Genomic DNA, 20834 nt, shown 5'->3' with positions numbered 1-20834 from the left:
AAAAGAACAAAATAAAATAAAATATTGTTAAAACTAAATAAAGATCCATTAATAAAACTGTAAAATTATCTAAAAAAATATTTTTTGAAATGAATAGAAGGTTTTCAAAAAGTAGGTAGGTATCTAAAGTTTACATACTTCTAAACTTTGACAGTGACAATTATTATAAGCAATTTTGAAACTTTAAATGACCGGAGACCGTTAGGATTGTTTACTATTGTTGTTATATTTAGCAGAAATCGTAATAATTGTTAAAATGAGCGCAGAGAAGCTAAGTAGTGATGAAGTACCATTAAAATTTACAAATTGGCTCCTGGCTATGGGATGTCCTGCAGAAAAAGTTCCATCAATGGACAGAATTACTCAGTTGGTATTTTTGTTATTATTTTTATTTTACATAATATAAGTGTATGAAAATACTAATTAAAATAAATTATAATAAATCGTCAACATTGATAGTAGAATGGAAAAAAGTGTTAAATCTTAATTACAAAAAAAGATATATTTTTACAGGATGTGTAGAGGTCAGTATTATATGGTATGGCGCAGCCTTATGGAACACGTTGAAGCTAAAAATATTATTCGCCAGAAGAGACTCCAAGTATTTTGCGACGATGTGAAAATATGCCAGGAAAAGAATACTTTTAATGAAGTATGTAATTTATTTAATTTACAATATGACTCTTAGTACAATATGATACACATTAATAGATTCCTAATTTGAAATAAAGTATAGTCGTTATATTAATTTATGTCAAGTAAATGAATCTATAACAAATCGTAAAATGTAACAAATGTAATTACTTAAATACACATAACATAATACATTAATACATAAAAGGTCAATAAATATATATAATAAATAAACGTTTCATACAAGTAACATAAATAATAAGTAAATAAATGGTTCACAATGTAAATTAATGGTCTTGAACAAAAATTACCTTACAAAATCTAGCTCCCTCCAATAAACGACTTGTTTAAAAATACCTTACAAATTAATAATTAGATTTATTATTTTGAAGATATTTAAAAAATCTTCCCATTGTCATAACTGATTAAACTAAGTAAAGATTTTATTTTATTTTTTATTTTTATTTATTAGGAAAACAAACATTATTTTATTACAAAAAAAAAAAAAAAAACATCTAAATTAAAACTATCATCAATTACATGTTTTCACAATTAAATTACAAAAGAATAGCTTGTTCAACTGATACAGTTGTATTAAAATGATAAATGCCACCTACGAATCAGTTCGAGAGCCGTCAAAACTAGTGTTCGTCAAAGTAGTTTTGAAATGAAGTGTTGAAGAAGTAAAGAGATCAAGCTGAGTGGATGGCACCACACTGTTTAAACAAACTGCAGTGTGTCCAAACATAAAGGTTGCCTAGATGTTTTATAAGGCACCCTCAAATTAATCTTTGAGAGTCAATGTGGAGAATCTACACGGTTTTGAGCAATTTTGACTTGGAAGACAACGTCGGCAATTTGTCTCCATTCCTGTAAGGGTAGTAAATGGTGTCTACGGCACCTTGCCTCATAATTGCAATCGTTGATTTCCAGCCTGTACTGCAGATATTTCAAAAATCTACGCTGTATGGACTCAATCCTATCAATGTAGACATTATAATGTGGTTTCCATACCTGTGAACAATACTCGAGAGTACTATGCACCAAGGAACAATAAAGGACCTTAATTACCTTTATATTAAATTGGGAACTTGACCGAAAAACAAAGCCCATAGTTTTATTAGCCTTTTTACAGATCAGGTCTATATGCCTTTCGTATGTTAGTTTAGCATCATGCATAATACCTAGATCATGGATCTCATTGACCCTATGTAACACCTGATCTGTAAATTTATATAGAGTTTTCACGAATTTAAATTTGCGAGTGAAAGTCATACAGTACATTTCTGAATGTTTAGATGTAAGTTATTACGAAGGCAGTATTGCTCGAAACGTGCCAAATCCTCGTTAATATAAAAAACAGCTTAGAATCGCTTGGTGAATCAATATTTTTAAATATCTTCATGTCATCGGCGTACAGAAGGAAGTTAGAGTGTTGGAAACAGGAGGTTATATCGTTTATAAAAATAATAAAAAGTAAGGGCCCCTGGGGAACACCATTCACTACATATCCTTCCCCTTTATTTGTGAATGTGTTTTAGGATAGTTGTACATAAAACACCAACATAAGATGCTAATGCAACTCAAAACGTATGTAAACATATGTACTAACTTTTTTTAGTGTAGTCCAAATGCAGTAATTCCAGAGCAAATTGTACTATGGAAGAAGCAACAGGAGCTCAAGGAAAAAGTATCTGACGCTGAAGCAAGAGTGGCACAGGCACAGAGTAGTCTTAATGAGATTGTAGACAAGATATCTTCTAAAAGTATGTACTTCTATCATTTATAATGGTTAAGTAATATAGACTTTTCTGTAGTTATAATTTGTTATAATTATGGTGTAATGTATAAGTTCCATGATTATGATATCTTGGTTTTAGGACAACTTTATGACTGATTACTATAGGAATAAGAACCTTTTTTGCTTATGTATTTTTACCCTAATTAGTCAAAGAATCTACAAGTGATTTTGTAAATTCTTTTTTCAAAGGTTAGCTAGGAAGGGAAGTAGATAGTCAGAGGTATATTCTCTTACTATCATTATCTTATCTATACAGATGGTACTCTATACAAATGAAATATAATTGGAGTGTCTGATTAATGTAAGGTAAGGTAGGTAATACTAAAATAACCGCTTTTTACTAAATGCATATGGATGTATACAAGGTACATATACCAAAATAACATTTTTTTTTTAATTTTGTCTGTGGACCGATTTTGACGAAACTTTCACTGGCAGATAGCTGATATAATAAGGAGTAACTTAGGCAATTTATTAGCTAGTGGCTAGTTTGTAATAATGTTAGTAGATTTATCATCAATCATTCATCATATTTTTTTGCTGTTATATAGGATACCAGAAATCATCAATAACTAGAACAAAATTCTTATTATTTTTCAGTAAGTCAAAGAAACTTCTCAAGACGTCGGATAGAAGATTTACAACGCCGTGTATGGCTCTTGAGACGAGTGTCTAATGAGATTAATGTTAAGAAAGCTCACTTGGAGGAAACTAGGTCGATAGCTAAGTCTCTATTCACTGTAGACAACGATCAGGATATTCAGGTATTAGCTTTAATTTCAGATTGTTTGTGTTTTTAATTATGATATTCTTGTTTCTGGTTACAATTCTGTTCCTATCAGTCATAGCTTGACTTTCTATAGCCTATGACTCTCCACAATAAACAGGCTTGGTAAAATTGGTTCAATTGCATTTGAACATTAATTTTTTACATTTATTACTTCTTACTAAACATTTACCATGTAAGAAGGAAATAAATAAAAGAAACCCTGCTGAAAATCAAATAAAAAACGATGATTTGTATGGGAAGTTATTGTATCCAGATAGCCCAGACAAAAAATGAAATTGTATGAAAATTTTGGAACACCTGTTTCAAACACACAATAGTTTACAATAATTTCCGATACAAATTATCGTTTTTTAACCGACTTCCAAAAAAGGAGGAGGTTCTCAATTCGACTGTATTTTTATTTTTTATTTTTTTTTTTTTTATGTATGTTACATCAGAACTTTTGACCGTGTGGACCGGTTTCGACAAATTTTGTTTTAATCGAAAGGTGGTGTGTGCCAATTGGTCCCATTTAAATTTATTTGAGATCTAACAACTACTTTTCGAGTTATATCTAATAATGCGTTTTTACTTGACGCTTTTTTCGTCGACCTACGTTGTATTATACCGCATAACTTTCTACTGCATGTACCGATTTTGATAATTCTTTTTTTGTTGGAAAGGGGATATCCCTAGTTTAGTACCGTGATAAGGAAACCAGGATCTGATGATGGGATCCTAGAGAAATCGAGGGAAACTCTCGAAAATCCGTAATAACTTTTTACTGGGTGTACCGATTTTGATAATTTTTAATTTAATCGAAAGCTGATGTTTATCATGTGGTCACATATAAATTTTATCGAGATCTGATAAGTATTTTTTGAGTAATCTTTGATAACGCGTAGTTGCTTGACTATTTTATCGTCGATCTACGTTGTATTACTTGTCGATGTAATTGAAGTCGGTTTTTTTTTTCGTTTGCGAGCAAACACAATTATTATTATGTATGTTACATCAGAGCTTTTGACCGTGTGGACCGATTTCGACAAATGTTTTTTTAATCGAAAGGTGGTATGTGCCAATTGGTCCCATTTAAATTTATTTGAGATCTAACAACTACTTTTCGAGTTATATCTAATAATGCGTTTTTACTTGACGCTTTTTTCGTCGACCTACGTTATACCGCATAACTTTCTACTGGATGTACCGATTTTGATCATTCTTTTTTTGTTAGAAAGGGGGATATCCCTAGTTTAGTACCATGATAACGAAACTAGGCTCTGATGATGGGATCCCAGAGAAATCGAGGGAAACTCTCGAAAATTCGCAATAACTTTCTACTGGATGTACCGATTTTGATAATTCTTTTTTTGTTGGAAAGAGGATATCCGTAGTTTGGTACCATGATAAAGAAACTAGGCACTGATGATGGGATCCCAGAGAAATCGAGGGAAACTCTCGAAAATCCGCAATAACTTTTTACTGCGTGTACCGATTTTGATAATTTTTAATTTAATCAAAAGCTGATGTTTATCATGTGGTCACATATAAATTTTATCGAGATCTGATAACTACTTTTTGAGTAATCTTTGATAACGCGTAGTTACTTGACTATTTTTTCGTCGATCTACGTTGTATTACTCGTCGATGTGATTAAAGTCGGTTTTTTTTTCGTTTGCGAGCAAACACAATTATTATTTGTAATTTTCAGCAGGGAAACTTATATGCACATAATTCAGACCAAAGTCGATAATTGTGAAACTGATATATAAACTTTTGTTTATATTTAGCCATAATAGGTATTCCTACCCCAAGTCTATCACTTCACACATTAGATTGCCTCTGTACCTCTTCTTCTTCTTCTTCTTCTTCCTCTTCTTCCTCTTCTTCCTCTTCTTCCTCTTCTTCCTCTTCTTCCTCTTCTTCCTCTTCTTCCTCTTCTTCCTCTTCTTCCTCTTCTTCCTCTTCTTCCTCTTCTTCCTCTTCTTCCTCTTCTTCCTCTTCTTCCTCTTCTTCCTCTTCTTCCTCTTCTTCTTCTTCTTCTTCTTCTTCTTCTTACAGTCCACTGCTGGACAAAAGCCTCCACGAGTTCGCGCCAAAATGGAGTGAACTCATGTGTTTTGCCCACAGTCACCACGCTGGGCGCTGTTCATATGAACTATATTCTTTTCATACTGTTTTATATGATCACAAACGCTTAACTTACATTAAAATACACATTAAATTTTCAGGGCAAGTTAGAAAAATGCCTATCTTTAATGCCACTGAGCCAATCAGCGTCATTGCCCCTATCAAATCCTATCGCCAGTTCTTCCATTGTTTCGACACATGAAAATGAGACGTCAAGTGAAAAAGGTATGTTTTAACATGTTAATATTACATTGTTATACCCCTTGAGTTTCCTTAGATTCCCGGGAGTTAGAATTTTTTTATTATTTTTCGGATTTTATTCATAAATATAATGTTCTGTAAAATTATTAGCTTTGTTATGTAATGTGACAATATGTCGGCGCAGTGTCACAGCAACTTCTGATTCCCTGGCCGTTGGGGGTTCGATTCGGGGGTTCTGTAGAGTACAATTGGCCGTTGTGTTTGTCGTGTGTGTTTTCCAAAACAAGCATAAAATTGATATCCTACATGAGCTGTTGACTTGTAATTAATGCTGAGTTGTAAACGCTGAAGCGTTTATTATTATTCTCTCTTCATCAGGGAATAACAATATATTTGATAATTTTAAAAGAGTGAAGTTTAATTTCTTCTAAATGTGGCTCAATAAAATTTTATTTTCCGCACAGTTATACTATTGTAAATGAAATACATTTTGGAAGTAAGACAACCTTTCATAATTTTGCAGAAGAAAACATTGTTTCACTAGTATCGTGCCGTGGTGACGCTCTATGGCCACTTCTGTATGAGAAACGGTCAGCGCTGGTTGCAGAATTGTCCACTGTTAATGCGAAACATACCTCACGTGTTATTGATAACAGGTATTTTGTATTTAGTTATTACCCTTTAACCTATTAAATGATAATTTCATCCAGATTTTATGTAATTCATATTACGAATAAGCTTCTATTAGAAAGAGCTGGAAAAGTAAAACCTATTCTTAGGGATGTCTTTAGACTTCACTTCAACTATCCAACTAACCTTTGATTTCAAAGGTTGCAAATATGAATTATGTGATAGATAAAGTTTGATTTTGATATGTTATAAAAACACATCAGTAGTATTATCTAAGAGTCTAAGAGTTTATAAGCTATCAAAGAATGATTCTGTAAAGAATTCTAAATCAAAATAAAGAATGTAATAATAAATGTCCATTAGCTTATTGGTAAGTTATTTCAAAATCATCTTTTTCTAATTTGACGGCGCAGCGGTCGCAGCACTGGCTGATGCGCTGGTGGTCGCAGGTTCGATCTCTACTCACGACAGATATTTGTATCGACCATATGGATGTTTGTCGTGGTCTGGACGTTTGTGTATTATGTGTGTTTCCGGGTCTCCGACTCAGGAGAAAATCCTACTGGGGGCCGTTGAGTGTTAAGCATTTATTTAATTTAATTTAAATACTTTTGTCCATAAAGTTGAATAAAAAAATATCCAAACATTTTCAGAACTACCCCCCAATCAGTACTGGCTCATACAGCGGCTTTACATTCCAATTTAGTCCTCGAAGTGATGAAAAATAAGATCTATATTAAACAAACACATAACAGAGTCGCCGCTGCAGTTGAAGAACTTAGTGTAAGTATAAATAACTTTGAAAAATATGCATCTAAAACTAATAGATTTTTTTTCTATACTACAATGGCGGCCAACAAACTAACATGTGCCTGATGATAAGTTAAAACCATATCATATAGTTCCGTGCAACATCAGAAGAAACGCAAACACTTTTCGACCTTGATTTTCCCCAGAAGTTCTTGTCACCTCACTCACCAACAGGAACACAATACTGCTTGAGAGCAGTATTATTTAGCTATGTGACCTTCGGTAAGGTAAAGGTTTTACTCCAGAGTGGCTGCTCCATATTGTAGCAAGATATATCTAGCTAAAACGCACCTCAATACATTTCCCTGGACTGGAAGGCCGTAATAATTTAGTCTCTTTCTATTTTGTTTATTGTCACCCCACCGTGCCTCGGAGGGCATGTTAAGAAGTCAGTCCTGGTTGTTATCATGTACACCTGATAGCGATCGTTACTCATAGTAGGGAACATATCCGCCTACCCGCAGTGGAGCAGCATGGTGGATTAAGCTCCAATCCTTCTCCTACATGGAGAATGAGCCCTATGCCCAACAGTGGGATATTACAGGCTGAATGCATGTGTACATAATACATGGACTATGTTCATATCTAACTTGTGTAGAATTTTGATATGATTTGTATTATTTTCAGACCTACATAAATGGGGAAGCTTGCGAGCTCTTAGTATTACAGTGTGAACGAGCAAAATCTGAAGCTAGGGTTAAATCTATGAAGAATATGCTAGAAGAATTGTCTTCAAAGAGTGGTGTGTTCCATGTGGAAGGGGATGATGTTCATGATAGTCAAGCGACCGCTAAGAAGATTACTGATATTGATAAGTGTATTGTAAGTACTTTGTAACATTTCATATTAATGTTGTAAACTCAGATAAAATTTAAGACTAAAACCACATTAAAATTTGGTACACAATGAATATAGACGAAATGGTAACAGCACTGGCTTGCGCTGGCGGTTGCGGATTCGATGCACATAGCATACATTTGTTGTGTTCTGAGCATTTTTGCTTGTGTTTTGTATTTACAAACCTGCGACAGGAGTTTTGGAGAATCCTAATGGTGGCCGATGTGTGTGGTCAATTATTTCCTTGTTTCTTTTTTCTGACATATCTTGCACAGTAAATTTGAAAAAGAATATTACTTTTCATAAACAAATGCGCAAAATATTTACCAAACGACTGCACCTAAAGGATAGTTCTTTTTTTATTGTGCTCTTTATTATCTGGAAAAGGTTTTTATAAAAGAAAATTGAAAAAATATCGAGATTTAAAAAAAATTGAGCCACCAACCATGTTCGCCAGATTAGTTAGTTTATAAGAAATTTTCTTATTATTTATAGATAAGCACAAGAGACGAACTAAAGAGATCTATAATATCATTAGCTACGTTGGAAAGGAAGATAAACAGCATCAAGGAATGCTTACTGGCCGTATTTAATGCCTTCCACGATAATACACCCATACATGACACCGAGAGATTCAGAGGTGAGAATTGTTATATACTCGTAATTAGTAAGCTTTTAAAGTAGTTGGTTTATTGGTTCAAGATTATATAAATCACATATCTAAGTGAGTTTAATGATGCTGCCTTTTATGCCCATATGACAAGGGATACAAAGTGGGAAAACTAACTTTAGGATGAGATTTTGTATAGATGAAGCCTGTACACCTGACAGGCCAGCCTGTACACCTAAATTGTTACATACGTAACTAAGTAGTATTCGGGTTAGTTGTCATTTACGGTTACGCTTATATTAGTTATAACGCAATGTTGCAAAGCCTATATGTTCAGCAACAAAAATGTTATCTAACACAAAAAATCGATAACTTCCAAAATTAACGCAACTGAATTTTCACTATTATTATAATACAAAAAAAAAAAAAAATTAAATTGAATGAACAGGTGTCCAGTTAGACTTTCCCCAAGAACCAATATCAGTGATCCGACAGTTTTACTCGGAGCGGTGTGAGAGAAATAAGAACAACGGCAACTTGAGTCTGGACCTCGATGTATCTGATACATCTTTTTATGATACTTCAGGTATTTACATTATTATTATTATTATTATTATTAGTATTAGATAATATTCTTCTTAGAAAACATATCCATACTACATGACTTTTTTTCACAAGTTCTTAAATACCCTTGGTAATCGCAGTATATGCTAAGATTTTTTTTAATAATGTATATAAATAATAAAGTTCATCTTCTAAGCAGAACCGGAATCCAATTATCTAAAATGTATAGCGATTCTGCATTTATCGCGATTGGCTGTCGCTATGCTAATTGCAATTGGACAGCAATAAATCGCTAAGCGATGACGAGTTATGATATAAAAGCAGTGAATATTTACATACACATACATACATATAATCACGGCTTTTTCCCGTAGGGGTAGGCAGAGACCACTTCTTTCCACTTGCTACGATCCTTACATACTTCTTTCGCTTCGTCCACTTTCCACTAATAATGAAAGTGGATATTTATTTATCAATTAATCATTAACTTGACTAAGCAACATAAAAAATAATAAAAACGTCCACAACTGATTTTAATGAATGTTTCGAACTGAGTTTGAGAGTTGAGTAAGGTATAATTTTTTTATTGTAGCAATTTGAGGACACATCTTTTTTATATCGGTTTGACTAATTACTCATTTTTAAAGAATTTATAATCTCTATTTATTTAATGAAAATATATTTTTAGATTCCAGTCTAAGATTTGTGGATGAATTGAAAATTTATTTGAAGAAATTCAGCTTGGAGAAGAACAGAAAACTTGTTTTAGATAGGTAACATACAGACGTAACATATGCTTTTCTATTTTTGAAGTTGTTACATAGAATAATATTGCGTAGCTAAGGTAGTATTAGGATAATAGTGATTAGTCAAGTCACGAATATATTCGCTTACGTACTGTCAAAATCGGACCCTAACACCGGTCTTTCAGCACTTGTCATTGGCAAAATCATCGGCGAAAAGCTGATGAAGCCTAGTCTTTAAAGAAGAAGTAGGATAATCGCTTATCAAATGGCTATCTTCTACTGATCAATTTGAACTGACTACGATCGCTTCAGCCTGTAATATCCCACTACTGGGCATAGGCCTCTTTCCCCATGTAGGAGATGCCACGCTGCTCCAATGCGGGTTGGCGGATATATTCCCTTCTATGAGTAACGATCGCTATCAGGTGTACATGATAACAACCGGGACCGACGGCTTAACGTGCTCTCCGAGGCACGGTGGGGAGACCCACAAGGACTACACAAACACCCAGACCACGGCAAACACCCGTATGGCCAATACAAATGTTTGTCATGTGCGGGGATCGAACCCGCAACCGCCAGTGCAACAGATACAATCCATGGCTGTAACCGTTGCGCCAACGCGGCGTCTAACTGACTACGAATTACAATTCAATTTACAACGATTTCATTAGTCAAAGGACTTGGCAAAGCTAATTGACAGCGGTAACTCACTATTTTCTGAATGCGTATAGACTTTGATGATATTGAATTTATTTATTGAGGTCGGGCATAACATGAGATATGGCTGAAAATTTGGAGAAGCCTAACTAAGGAAGTATCTCAACCTTATAGAAGATAACAGCTGAATAACACTGCTCTTAATTATTGTGGTATCCCTGTGGTGAGTAAGGCGACCAGGGTTCCTGGGGAGGATCGGGGGGGGGGGGGGAGTAGGGTCAGCAAAGCGCTTGCGACGAGAATCCGCTTGTCAAACTGCTTGTACGCTATTTTGCCATCTTTATAGTATAAAACAAATTAACTGCGTTTTATGTTTACAGTGGTGAAAAGATATGGATATTTGAAACCATCAAGAACATTGCTACTCAACTCAATTCAAACTGGATCAGTGAAGATATAACCCCTTTAATATGTCCGTCTGTTCGTGTGTCGAGTGCCTTACAGAGACTTATATGCAATGTACAAGAGAAAAATGTACTAACTGATATTGTTAAGAAAGTTAGTAAAAAGGAAGCAAGCTGTTTTGATATAGGTGAGTTACGTTTTATTAACAATTATTTAACAATTACAATGTATTTTCGACAATTTTAGTTATTTTGCTTCGGATTATTTGGAGATTCCTACACTAAAAAGATTTTTTTTTTTTAAATTTGATTAGCTAAACTTAGTGTCTTTATATTCCTATACACAAATAAAAAGTCATGTTACGTTATGATTGGGAAAATTGTTAACTGGGGTCTTAAATTCTTATCAATGTTTGCTAAAAATAAAAATAACGTCTTATCATCAAGCGGACTGTACGCTACTCTAATGGTGTGAAAAATTATCGGAATTTACTTCGCTTAATAGAAATAGACGTTGTAGACAGATAGCAAGAATTTTGTTATGTATTTTGGTATCTCGCAAGGCTCTCATCTCAGTCCTATACTGTTCCTGTTCTTCATAAATGATATTTATGATAACATAAATCTAGTTGGTGGTTTTAAATTATATTAGCTTTTTAAATATTTAATAGTTTTAGTGACACGATTGTTTATTGGCAGACCAGTTGTCACCACTAGTAGTAATCAAAAAAAAAAAAAAAAACTTATTTCGAGCAAGCTTCAAAAGCACTTTTTAATCTTTCTTTTCAAATTAAAGTCATACTTGTTTTAATTAATTATATTTAAAGTGAAGCTACCGCCGATTTGTAATGTAGATTCTGCAGAGAAAATTCGGCAAGAATCTCCCTAGTTACTTTATTTTTTTATTTGAAAAATATAAAAGAATCAACTAAAACCATTAGCAATCTACGGTGTGATAAAAATCATCGTTGATTTATCCGCAGACCGGCATTCGACATCTTTCGCTCACAATTTCAAAATAAAACGCACGTTATTTTTGTTATGATTTATATCGTTACGATTTTTTTTATTTTTAGTTTTATTCATTAATTTATTTGCATAGTCTCTAGATAAGTTTTACTTATGTATTGGATTTGAAATCCATTTTTTGAAAAATTGATACCATTATTTTTTAAATAGATTATTATAACAAACCCTCCGTCGCGCGTCACAGCCGTAAGTAGTGTGTTTTCGTGCATTCTGGATCAAAATTTTAGGTTCTATATTAAGTGGATTAGTTAGTGGTAATCGGTTCGCAGCATACACATTATTTTGTAAGCTTGGATCAATCTTTTTTAACTATGATTGTATTTGTAAAGTATTCCTAATTCTTTAAAAATTATTAATTAGCTTTATCATACACAAGTGAATAAATAAACTAGACCTTCTTATTTAACGTGCAATTTAAAGAGGGTTTAAAATAAAATGAAAGCACAACCTTCAAATAATCATTTACTTACACATCAAAAACATATTACAGATTGAAAACTTAAAAAGGAAATACAATATTCATTTTCTTAGCTACTGTAGTCAATGGTTACATTATGTTTTTTTTTTATCTATTTTAACTTAACATTATCAAATTCTGCATAAACAACGCAATTGATCGTTTGAGTCAGACCAGATTCAAAGTTAACTTCTAATCTAACATTGCCATGTCTAATTAGATTCCAATGACTAGATGAAATGGCTGATAAATCAGGTGTGAGATCAAATGCTAGCATACAATAACCTTTTAAACACTTATCATGAGATATCCCGTAACCTTCGTTAAGAAAATGTAATCGTGTTCCTGAGAATAATGCATGATAGGTTGCAGTAAAAATATTATTACTAAAAGATGCAAAAACTTCGAACACATTCAGAAATTAACATTGAATTTGACAAAAGGTATTTGCACAACTGACTATTGCAAAAAAAAATATTTTCTTAACAACAAATAACTTTAACAAGATCATAGATCATTATAAAATGTACTCATAAAGATTTGCACACTATTTAGGTCCACTGTAAAATTCATGTTTCGATAAATTATCATCATAAGAACACTTCACATAATATACAAAACTATAAGATTCACGTTTATGAATGTTATCGGTACAAGACTTAGATGGATCATTAACACATAAATTGACCGGATTTAAAAAAAAATCTTCAAAATTTGTATAAATTACAAAAGGTATTTTTAATTTTCTTTCAAAATGATCAAATTTATTTTTATCGTCAGATGTTATTTAATTGTCACTTCTTGGCAATTCGACAGTAACATGAGAGCAGTCATTTTGTTATAAGCTCTCATTTAAAAATTATGACGTGAGCTCACGTGTGTTGCCTATAGTCACCACGCTGGGCAGGCGGGTTGGTGACCGTAGAGCTGGTTTTTCGCACCGAAGACGCTGCTGCCCGTCTTCGGCCTGTGTATTTCAAAGCTAGTAGTTTGATGGTTATCCCGCCATCGGTCGGCTTTATAGGTTCTAACGTGGAATAAAAATCGTAACAAAAGGGATGAATGAGTTTTATTTATGACTAACTGTGCCTGCGACTTCATCCGCGTGGAGTTAAACAAAATTGTTACTGTTCAGTTCGTAGAGTTATAAAATAAGAAATGTCTAAAATACAAGTAGCCTTAGCAGAGATTATAGCCAGAACAAACAGACAGACAGGCAAAAATTATAAAAAAAATTCGTATATGTACCCAGTATACATACACATGAGTTTAGTAAAACACGGTTATTTTAATATTACAAACAGACATTCCAATTTTATTTATTTTTATATATAACCATTCAGAATAGCAAAATAGTATAATACAATAGTACTGATATCAGGGTGCATAATGAGTAAGAGATAAGAGCGCAAAGGTCGAAAAACAATAGCGACGATTCTCGAGGTACAATAGATAAGAGGAAAATAGATAAGATGAACAATAGCGACGATTTTCGAGGCACAATAGATAAGAGGACAATAGATAAGATGAACAATAGCGACGATTTTCGAGGCACAATAGATAAGAGGACAATAGATAAGATGAACAATAGCGACGATTTTCGAGGCACAATAGATAAAGAGGACAATAGATAATTGCATGGTAATTAAGGGTACTGGAGTTGGCAAATGTAGAAACCTAAGTCGCGAACCGTTAGAGTTAGCACAAAATGGATGCGTGCAATCGATTTAGATGACTCCAAAACCTTTTTTTTTTTTCTTAGGATCGGTCGTCCAATCGTCAGCCGATGAAGGCCGACCGCTTGTACCAACTGGTACAAACACACTACTCATGCTTTTGCGACTTTTGGTAAAATACAATGGGCCTACGACACTATTTCGTTTAGTTTCTCTATTAAATTCCAATCCTAACATTGATACTCATGTGATTTAAATTTTCAACTTTGTGGATATCGATTATTTCACGGGAAAGATAAACCATCACAATTAACTTAATGTGCGTGCATGCTGTATGAAGATACCCGTAGCGTAGCTAGCGTTATTGTTGACTGGATATAATGCTGAGAGCAATGCCCACTTAAAACACATATAGTTATTGAGCATTAATAACAGCTTTCTTTCTTCTTTTTCTTATCCTGAGGTAAATCAATATAAGAAGTGCCACAAAGGGGTTTAAACTTATTAACGTTCATGTCCAAGCTTATGATTTGTTTGAGACTTCATCCGCTGTATTTTTTCTCAAAACTACTTACTTTGTTCGTTAAAGTGTTACTTAGTGAGGCAAAAAGGATATCTAAGTCACCTCCGCGAAAAATTATAACATTACTAGTTTGAAAATAAAATTTTTTATGTGTACTTATAATTTTTGCTTTCTTGTATGAAATCAGCATGTAAATAAAATTTACTTTAAAAAATGTTATAATTTACAATTGAACATTCAATTAATTGAAATATATCGTCTTTGATAGAATTCATGAATATATCTGTCGTTTGAAATGTTTGTTTCAGAGGTTTGGTTAGATTTATTACAAATTCTCATCATCATCATCATCATCATTATCATCGAAAGCAGATTCAATTACGGAAACATTTTTTAGAGAACCTCCCATTTTAAGAACATTGCTTTTGTGGACATTGACGGTCTCCGTATTTCTTTTTGACAAGCGCAACAAAACATGTTACCTGAATTGATACCTGCGTTGGGTTCTGTGTGTATATTATCCGGAAATGAAACAACTGTAACATGGGATCTGCTCCAGTTCAAGATTCTTCAGTTATATTAGACGAAGTTGATGCTGCTTCATCCATATTTCGACGTTTAAAATGTTTGGGTTGATCACACTTGCAGACTTCCTTTTTAGAGACCCCCCAGCTTGTAGTGGCGATTGACTAAAACAAGGTAGAAAAGTGTTGTTAGTTACAATAAAATTATAAAGATACTTTTGATATAAATTTTATCTAATATACAAAATTGTCGTCTCATTTTGTAGTTAAACTCCTCCGAAACGGCTTGGCCGATTCTCATGAAATTTTGTGTGCATATTGGGCAGGTCTGAGAATCGAACATCTATTTTTCATCCCCCTAAATGTTAAAGGTATTCCACCCCTCATCATTATTACAGCCTATACAGTCCACTGCTGCACATAGGCCTCCACAAGTTTACGCCAAAAATAACGTGAACTCATGTGTTTTGCCCATAGTCACCACGCTGGGCAGGCGGGTTGGTGACCGCAGTACTGGCTTTGTCGCACCGAAGACGCTGCTGCCCGTCTTCGGCCTGTGTATTTCAAAGCCAGCAATTGGATGGTTATCCCGCCATCGGTCGGCTTCTTAAGTTCCAAGGTGGTTGTGGAATCTTGTTATCCCTTAGTCGCCTCTTACGACACCCACGGGAAGAGAGGGGGGTGGCTAAATTCTTTAGTGCCGTAGCCACACAGCACATTCCACCCCTAATTTTTTTTTAATTTTTAGATAAATTATTTATTCTTTATTTTATTATGATTTGGCGTTGAAAATACATGCAACCAAATTTTCACACTTCTACCCCCAACCCCTATTTTTAAATAGCGTTTAGCGGCAAGATAACGTTTGCTGAGTCAGCTAGTATTAATATAGATATATTATAAAGAAACTTTCATTGAGGTTTACTTACTTGCTCTAATTTTCATCAGCTTCATGTTGACTAATACACACATACATACGTAATTTTCTAGAAAACAATGTGCGAACAAATCAGCTTCTTCAACTCGTTTACACAATCGGACTGATTACATCTTCCAGAATTTCATCTATGTGCTAATAATTTGCAAAATTAACTCTATTGTTCTATTCTTATTTATTATTAGAGTTTATAGTTTTGTTAAAGTTATTTGTTGTTAAGAAAATATTTTTTTGTAATAGTCAGTTGTGCAAATACCTTTTGTCAAATTCAATGTTAATTTCTGAATGTGTTCGAAGTTTTTGCTTGTTTGCGCTCTGAATAATTTTATTCTTGTCTCCGTATTTTCCCAATGTTCATCATGTTGCTTGGAATCTTTGAAATCTTCTTAAAATTGTATTCTTAAATTTTTATTAAATGCGAGGCATTTTACCCATCGTCTGCAGAGACGAAAGCTGTGTCCTCGCTGTTTAGCACTCGCGATACTGGCGAAGACAGCCTTTTCTTTTTGTTTTTCTGAACATCAAGTAGTTCATCTAACCCTGCAAGTGGCGATGCTGATCTTTTTCTACTTGGGTTTATTACTTGAGTAGATACTATTTCCAAGTCAGTTGTTTCACTAACAGGAGATTCAAAGTAGAATTCCTTGTAAGTATTTTTTTTGAATTTGTTCTGAAAAAATATTTACAGTAACTTACAATATTAAAATTAGAAAAAAAATGCATTGATCAAATGAAACGAAGAAAAAGAAAATCTTACCGCTATTTTATTTATGGACACTAAATAAATATTTACAGACACTGACTAGTTATATACTAAAGCTTCACTGCACTTAAATGTATCGTTTCGAAGGGCATTTCACATTTATATACCAACATAAATTACACAACGATCAAGTTTAAATAAACCATTGTGGTTTTAGTTTAGCAATAACCACAATAATTAATTATTTCTCAATTTAGTTACCAATCAAATTCCAAGAACGACAAATATTTTTATCCAACTTTTTCCCGCGGCTCGTCCTGTGTAAATACAGTATCCCACGGAAACTGTACTTTTTCAGGATAGTTAGGCTGAGTACCAAGACATATATATGGTATAAAAGTGTTAAGAATACTTACCGTTGTCACGTACCTGTAACTCAAATTCTTCGGGTACTTTTACCACGGACCCAGATTGACATGGTATGAAGCGTTTATAGATAAATATTTAATGGTTGTTTGCCTAAAATTCCGTTTCATTTCGAGAACTACAAAATGAATTCCTTTTGTTTATATTTTATCGGTCAGCAAATTCCTTCAAAAGCTTTACAACCGTCTTTTGGTAATAATATTTTAATGCATAATAGTAGGCTACAAAATGATTGGACTTCAGTGTGTAGAGAGTACTGTTTAAGTCATTGACAGAGTTTCGAAATTAATAGGCTTATTACACTTAAAAATGATATGTTTTTGAATGTTATGTTCAAATCTTGTTTTATGAAAGCTGTGCCCGCAACTTCGTCCGGTTAGAATTTAACAAAAAAGTTACTGTTCAGTTCGCAGAGTTCTAAAATAAATAAATAATTATATTTCTAAAATAAAAGTAGCCTAAGTTACTCTTTATTACATCGGCTATCTGCCAGTGGAAGTCCCATCAAAATTGGTCCAGCCGTTTCAGAGATTAGCCGGAACAAACAGACAGACAGATAGGCAAAAATTGTAAAAAGTGTTATTTTGGTATATATACCATGTTTACATCCATATGGAGTTATTAAAAAGTGGTTATTTTAATATTACAAACAGACACTCCAGTTTTATTTATTTGTATAGATGTATAGATTAAACTGTTATAAAGGATTACTTCGAAATAAATAATTTCTTTGAAACAGAGGCGAAGTTTTATTTTAAACCTCCGCTTTATCTTCGCTTACAAAGGTAAACATTACAGAGGTATGTTGTTTGATAAGAAGCGTAATGATTGTTAATTACATAGATAGTAATTGCTTAATTGCATAGTAATCAGTAGGCTAGTGGACATTGCAAATGTAGAAACCTTTTTTTTAGCCGATAAATCATAATGTTGTTTCAGAATGCACGAAAACACAATTATAACGTCAATAGCTCTTGCTGTGAAGTTGATACACTGTTCAAACGCTTTTTAATAATTGAGCGAATATTCATATCATACATATCTAAATTGAATATTTTCTGTAAAATTTTCTGAGATCGATTGAAGATTTTTGCAGTTTTTTATTTCCACTATACTATCTACTACCGTCTCCATTTTTATAAACAAACTAGCGAATCCGGCAGACGTTGTCCTGTCCGGAAGACAGCCTCCAACTTTAATTGCTTACATACCGATAGTAGCGCCATCTACCGGGTCTAATTGAGATAAAAACTACCTGTCTCCCAAGTTGGACCAAATTACAGATACTAATAAATTTTAATAAAAATTGGCTCAGTAGCTTCGGAGTTACATACCAATAGCAACGCCACCAACCGGGTCCAATTGAGATATATGCCCAGCAATGGGATTACAGGCTGAAGCGTATAAACGTATATATGTCATACTCAAAATTTGGAGTCAATGCAGTGCACCATGATGTATACGACGACGTCGTATACATCTCATCATTTCAGCCTATTGCAGTCCACTGCCGTACATAGGCCTCCACAAGTTCGCGCCAAAAACGGCGTGAACTCGTGTGCGTTGCCCATAGTCACCACGCTGGTCAGGCGGTTTGGTGACCGCAGAGCTGGTTTTGTCGCGCCGAAGACGCTACTGCCCGTCTTCGGCCTGTGTATTTCAAAGCCAGCAGTTGGATGGTTATCCCGACATCGGTCGGCTTTTTAAGTTCCACGGTGGTAGCGGAACTGTGTTGTCCCTTAGTCGCCTCTTACGACACCCACGGGAAGAGAGGGGGTGGCTATATTCTTTACTACCGTAGCCACACAGTAGCGTATACATCTATGTAACTGCTATTAGTAGATTATTACTGTACCAATCTATTTAGTGGTTAACATAGGAAAGATCAATTATAGTGATTTGTAAGTATTAAATCGCATTGTAGGAGTCATCGGTGTAGCGCAAAACGCAACACGAAAGTATGCGATTTAATATTAACAAATCACTATAACTTTATGAGTTAACAAGCTTATCTCGTCGTAAGAAAATGAAGAAATGTGTTTTATTTCTGAATCAGAATAGCGTGGTAGTTACGAACAAAGATTTATGATACAGTAGCACTGATAAGCGGGGTTCAATGAGTAATAGATAGCGGCAAAGCCGGGGCGGTGTTCGAGGAACAATAGATAAGAGGAAAGGCTGAACAATGGAACGTTAATCAGGGTGTAATTAAGGGTAGTGAAGTTTGCGAATGTAGAAACCTGTGAACCGTTGCAGTTATTACGCACCTTAATTATCACAATAAATCATTAATTAATGAATACCGTATACCTACATAACTTTTTTATTTTGACTTTTTTTTAACTATTTTAATTTTATCGTTAAAAAGATTTTTTAATGTATAAAAAGTCAAATTATCCAAAATTAACAAGGCGCTTAAATCGTACAGTATATAAAATATGATATAATCATTTGAAATAACATACATTAAAAAAATAACAACATACCAACAAAATTTTAAGCACAGATAAAATATACTATGATATTTACTTCATGAAATTATGATTTATGATAATTATACTGTAAAAAATTTAAAAAAATTTTCGCCTTCAGTCTTATGCCATATATAAAAACCCGTAATTTGAGACTTTGATTTAAAAGCTTTCCTTCCTTGGGAATTATTCAATCTCTAATATTTTTTTTTGCTTTTACAGATATATCATCTAAAATAGAGAACGAAGCACATGTCATAGATAAAATAAAAAAAAGGATATCTGAAAACTTGACTCTCCTACAAAAGATCAGTAAAACTCTTGATCTCAGCCAAGAAAACCTGCAATATTGGTCCAACGACGATCTTAAAAAGTATATTTCAACCAACCGAACTGTGGACGGAAAGACCTATAGAGATTACGAAGCATTTTATTTAGAACATGTTAAATTAAATTCATAATACATTGTCTATAGTGGCGTAGCGAGCTTAACTCGCGCCCGGGGCACAATACCTTTCCAAAACCATATAATATGTCCAGCAATTTTTAGTTTTGCGGACCATTTGGCTTCCCTTTGTGAATAGCGCCCGCGGCTTGATGACCCTTACCCCCCCCCCCCTCCCTCTGCTACGCCACTATTGACTATACTTTATTATTCTTCTATATTATTCTTACTTAGCTTCGCCAGGTCCCTCGATCTACTAAATCGTAGTAAAAAACGTCAGAAGGCGTGTTCAACTGGACCAATTGAAGTAAGTCCTTCAGACAGGCGTTCTAATTTACTAAGATTAAGTTGCTCAAGTGGTTGGGGTAGTAGCGGTTGGGATGACGCACTATTTTCTTAACGCGAATAAACTATAGTTTATCTTTGACCACGTAAATGCTATAACAAAATAGCCCATATTGTATAAGTGTTAAATATATTTGCATGAAACATAACGTTTTAAATTGGCTATCTTGGCGTTTAATTAAAGTTATTTTCATGATTACTTTGTTTTTTATTTAACTCGTCTAACTTCGTCGACAAACCGGCCTAATAATTCACAGGATATTTTTAATTTGCTTTATCATTATTATTATTCTAAAACTACACGTTTATTTTATTTAAGTCCACGGCCCGCCTGATAGTAAGCGGATATCGTATCCTATAGACGCCTACAACACCAGAAGCAACGCAAGCGCGTTGCCGACCCATTCCCCAATTCCCCCAGGAGCTCTGGTCACCTTACTGACCAACAGGAACACAATACTGCTTGAAAACAGTATTATTTTGCTGTGATCTTCTGTAAGGTC

The 20834-nt window shown here is 33.9% G+C and overlaps 1 protein-coding gene across 1 annotated transcript; it reads left to right on the top strand.

Annotated features, from left to right (window-relative positions):
• The first annotated feature begins 256 nt into the window (after positions 1–256).
• Positions 257–20530, top strand: LOC123665348. Its single transcript, XM_045599661.1, has 13 exons — positions 257–366; positions 514–652; positions 2255–2399; positions 3035–3198; positions 5435–5558; positions 6058–6190; positions 6818–6947; positions 7602–7796; positions 8307–8451; positions 8870–9007; positions 9674–9758; positions 10772–10983; positions 19764–20530. Exons 1-13 carry the CDS (start codon positions 257–259, stop codon positions 20000–20002), a joined length of 1959 nt encoding a protein of 652 aa, XP_045455617.1. The 3' UTR covers positions 20003–20530.
• Positions 20531–20834: the final 304 nt, after the last annotated feature.

This window comes from Melitaea cinxia, chromosome 24, assembly GCF_905220565.1.
Source record: "Melitaea cinxia chromosome 24, ilMelCinx1.1, whole genome shotgun sequence".
NCBI lineage: Eukaryota > Metazoa > Arthropoda > Insecta > Lepidoptera > Nymphalidae > Melitaea > Melitaea cinxia.
This window is presented reverse-complemented; position numbering and strand designations above follow the sequence as displayed.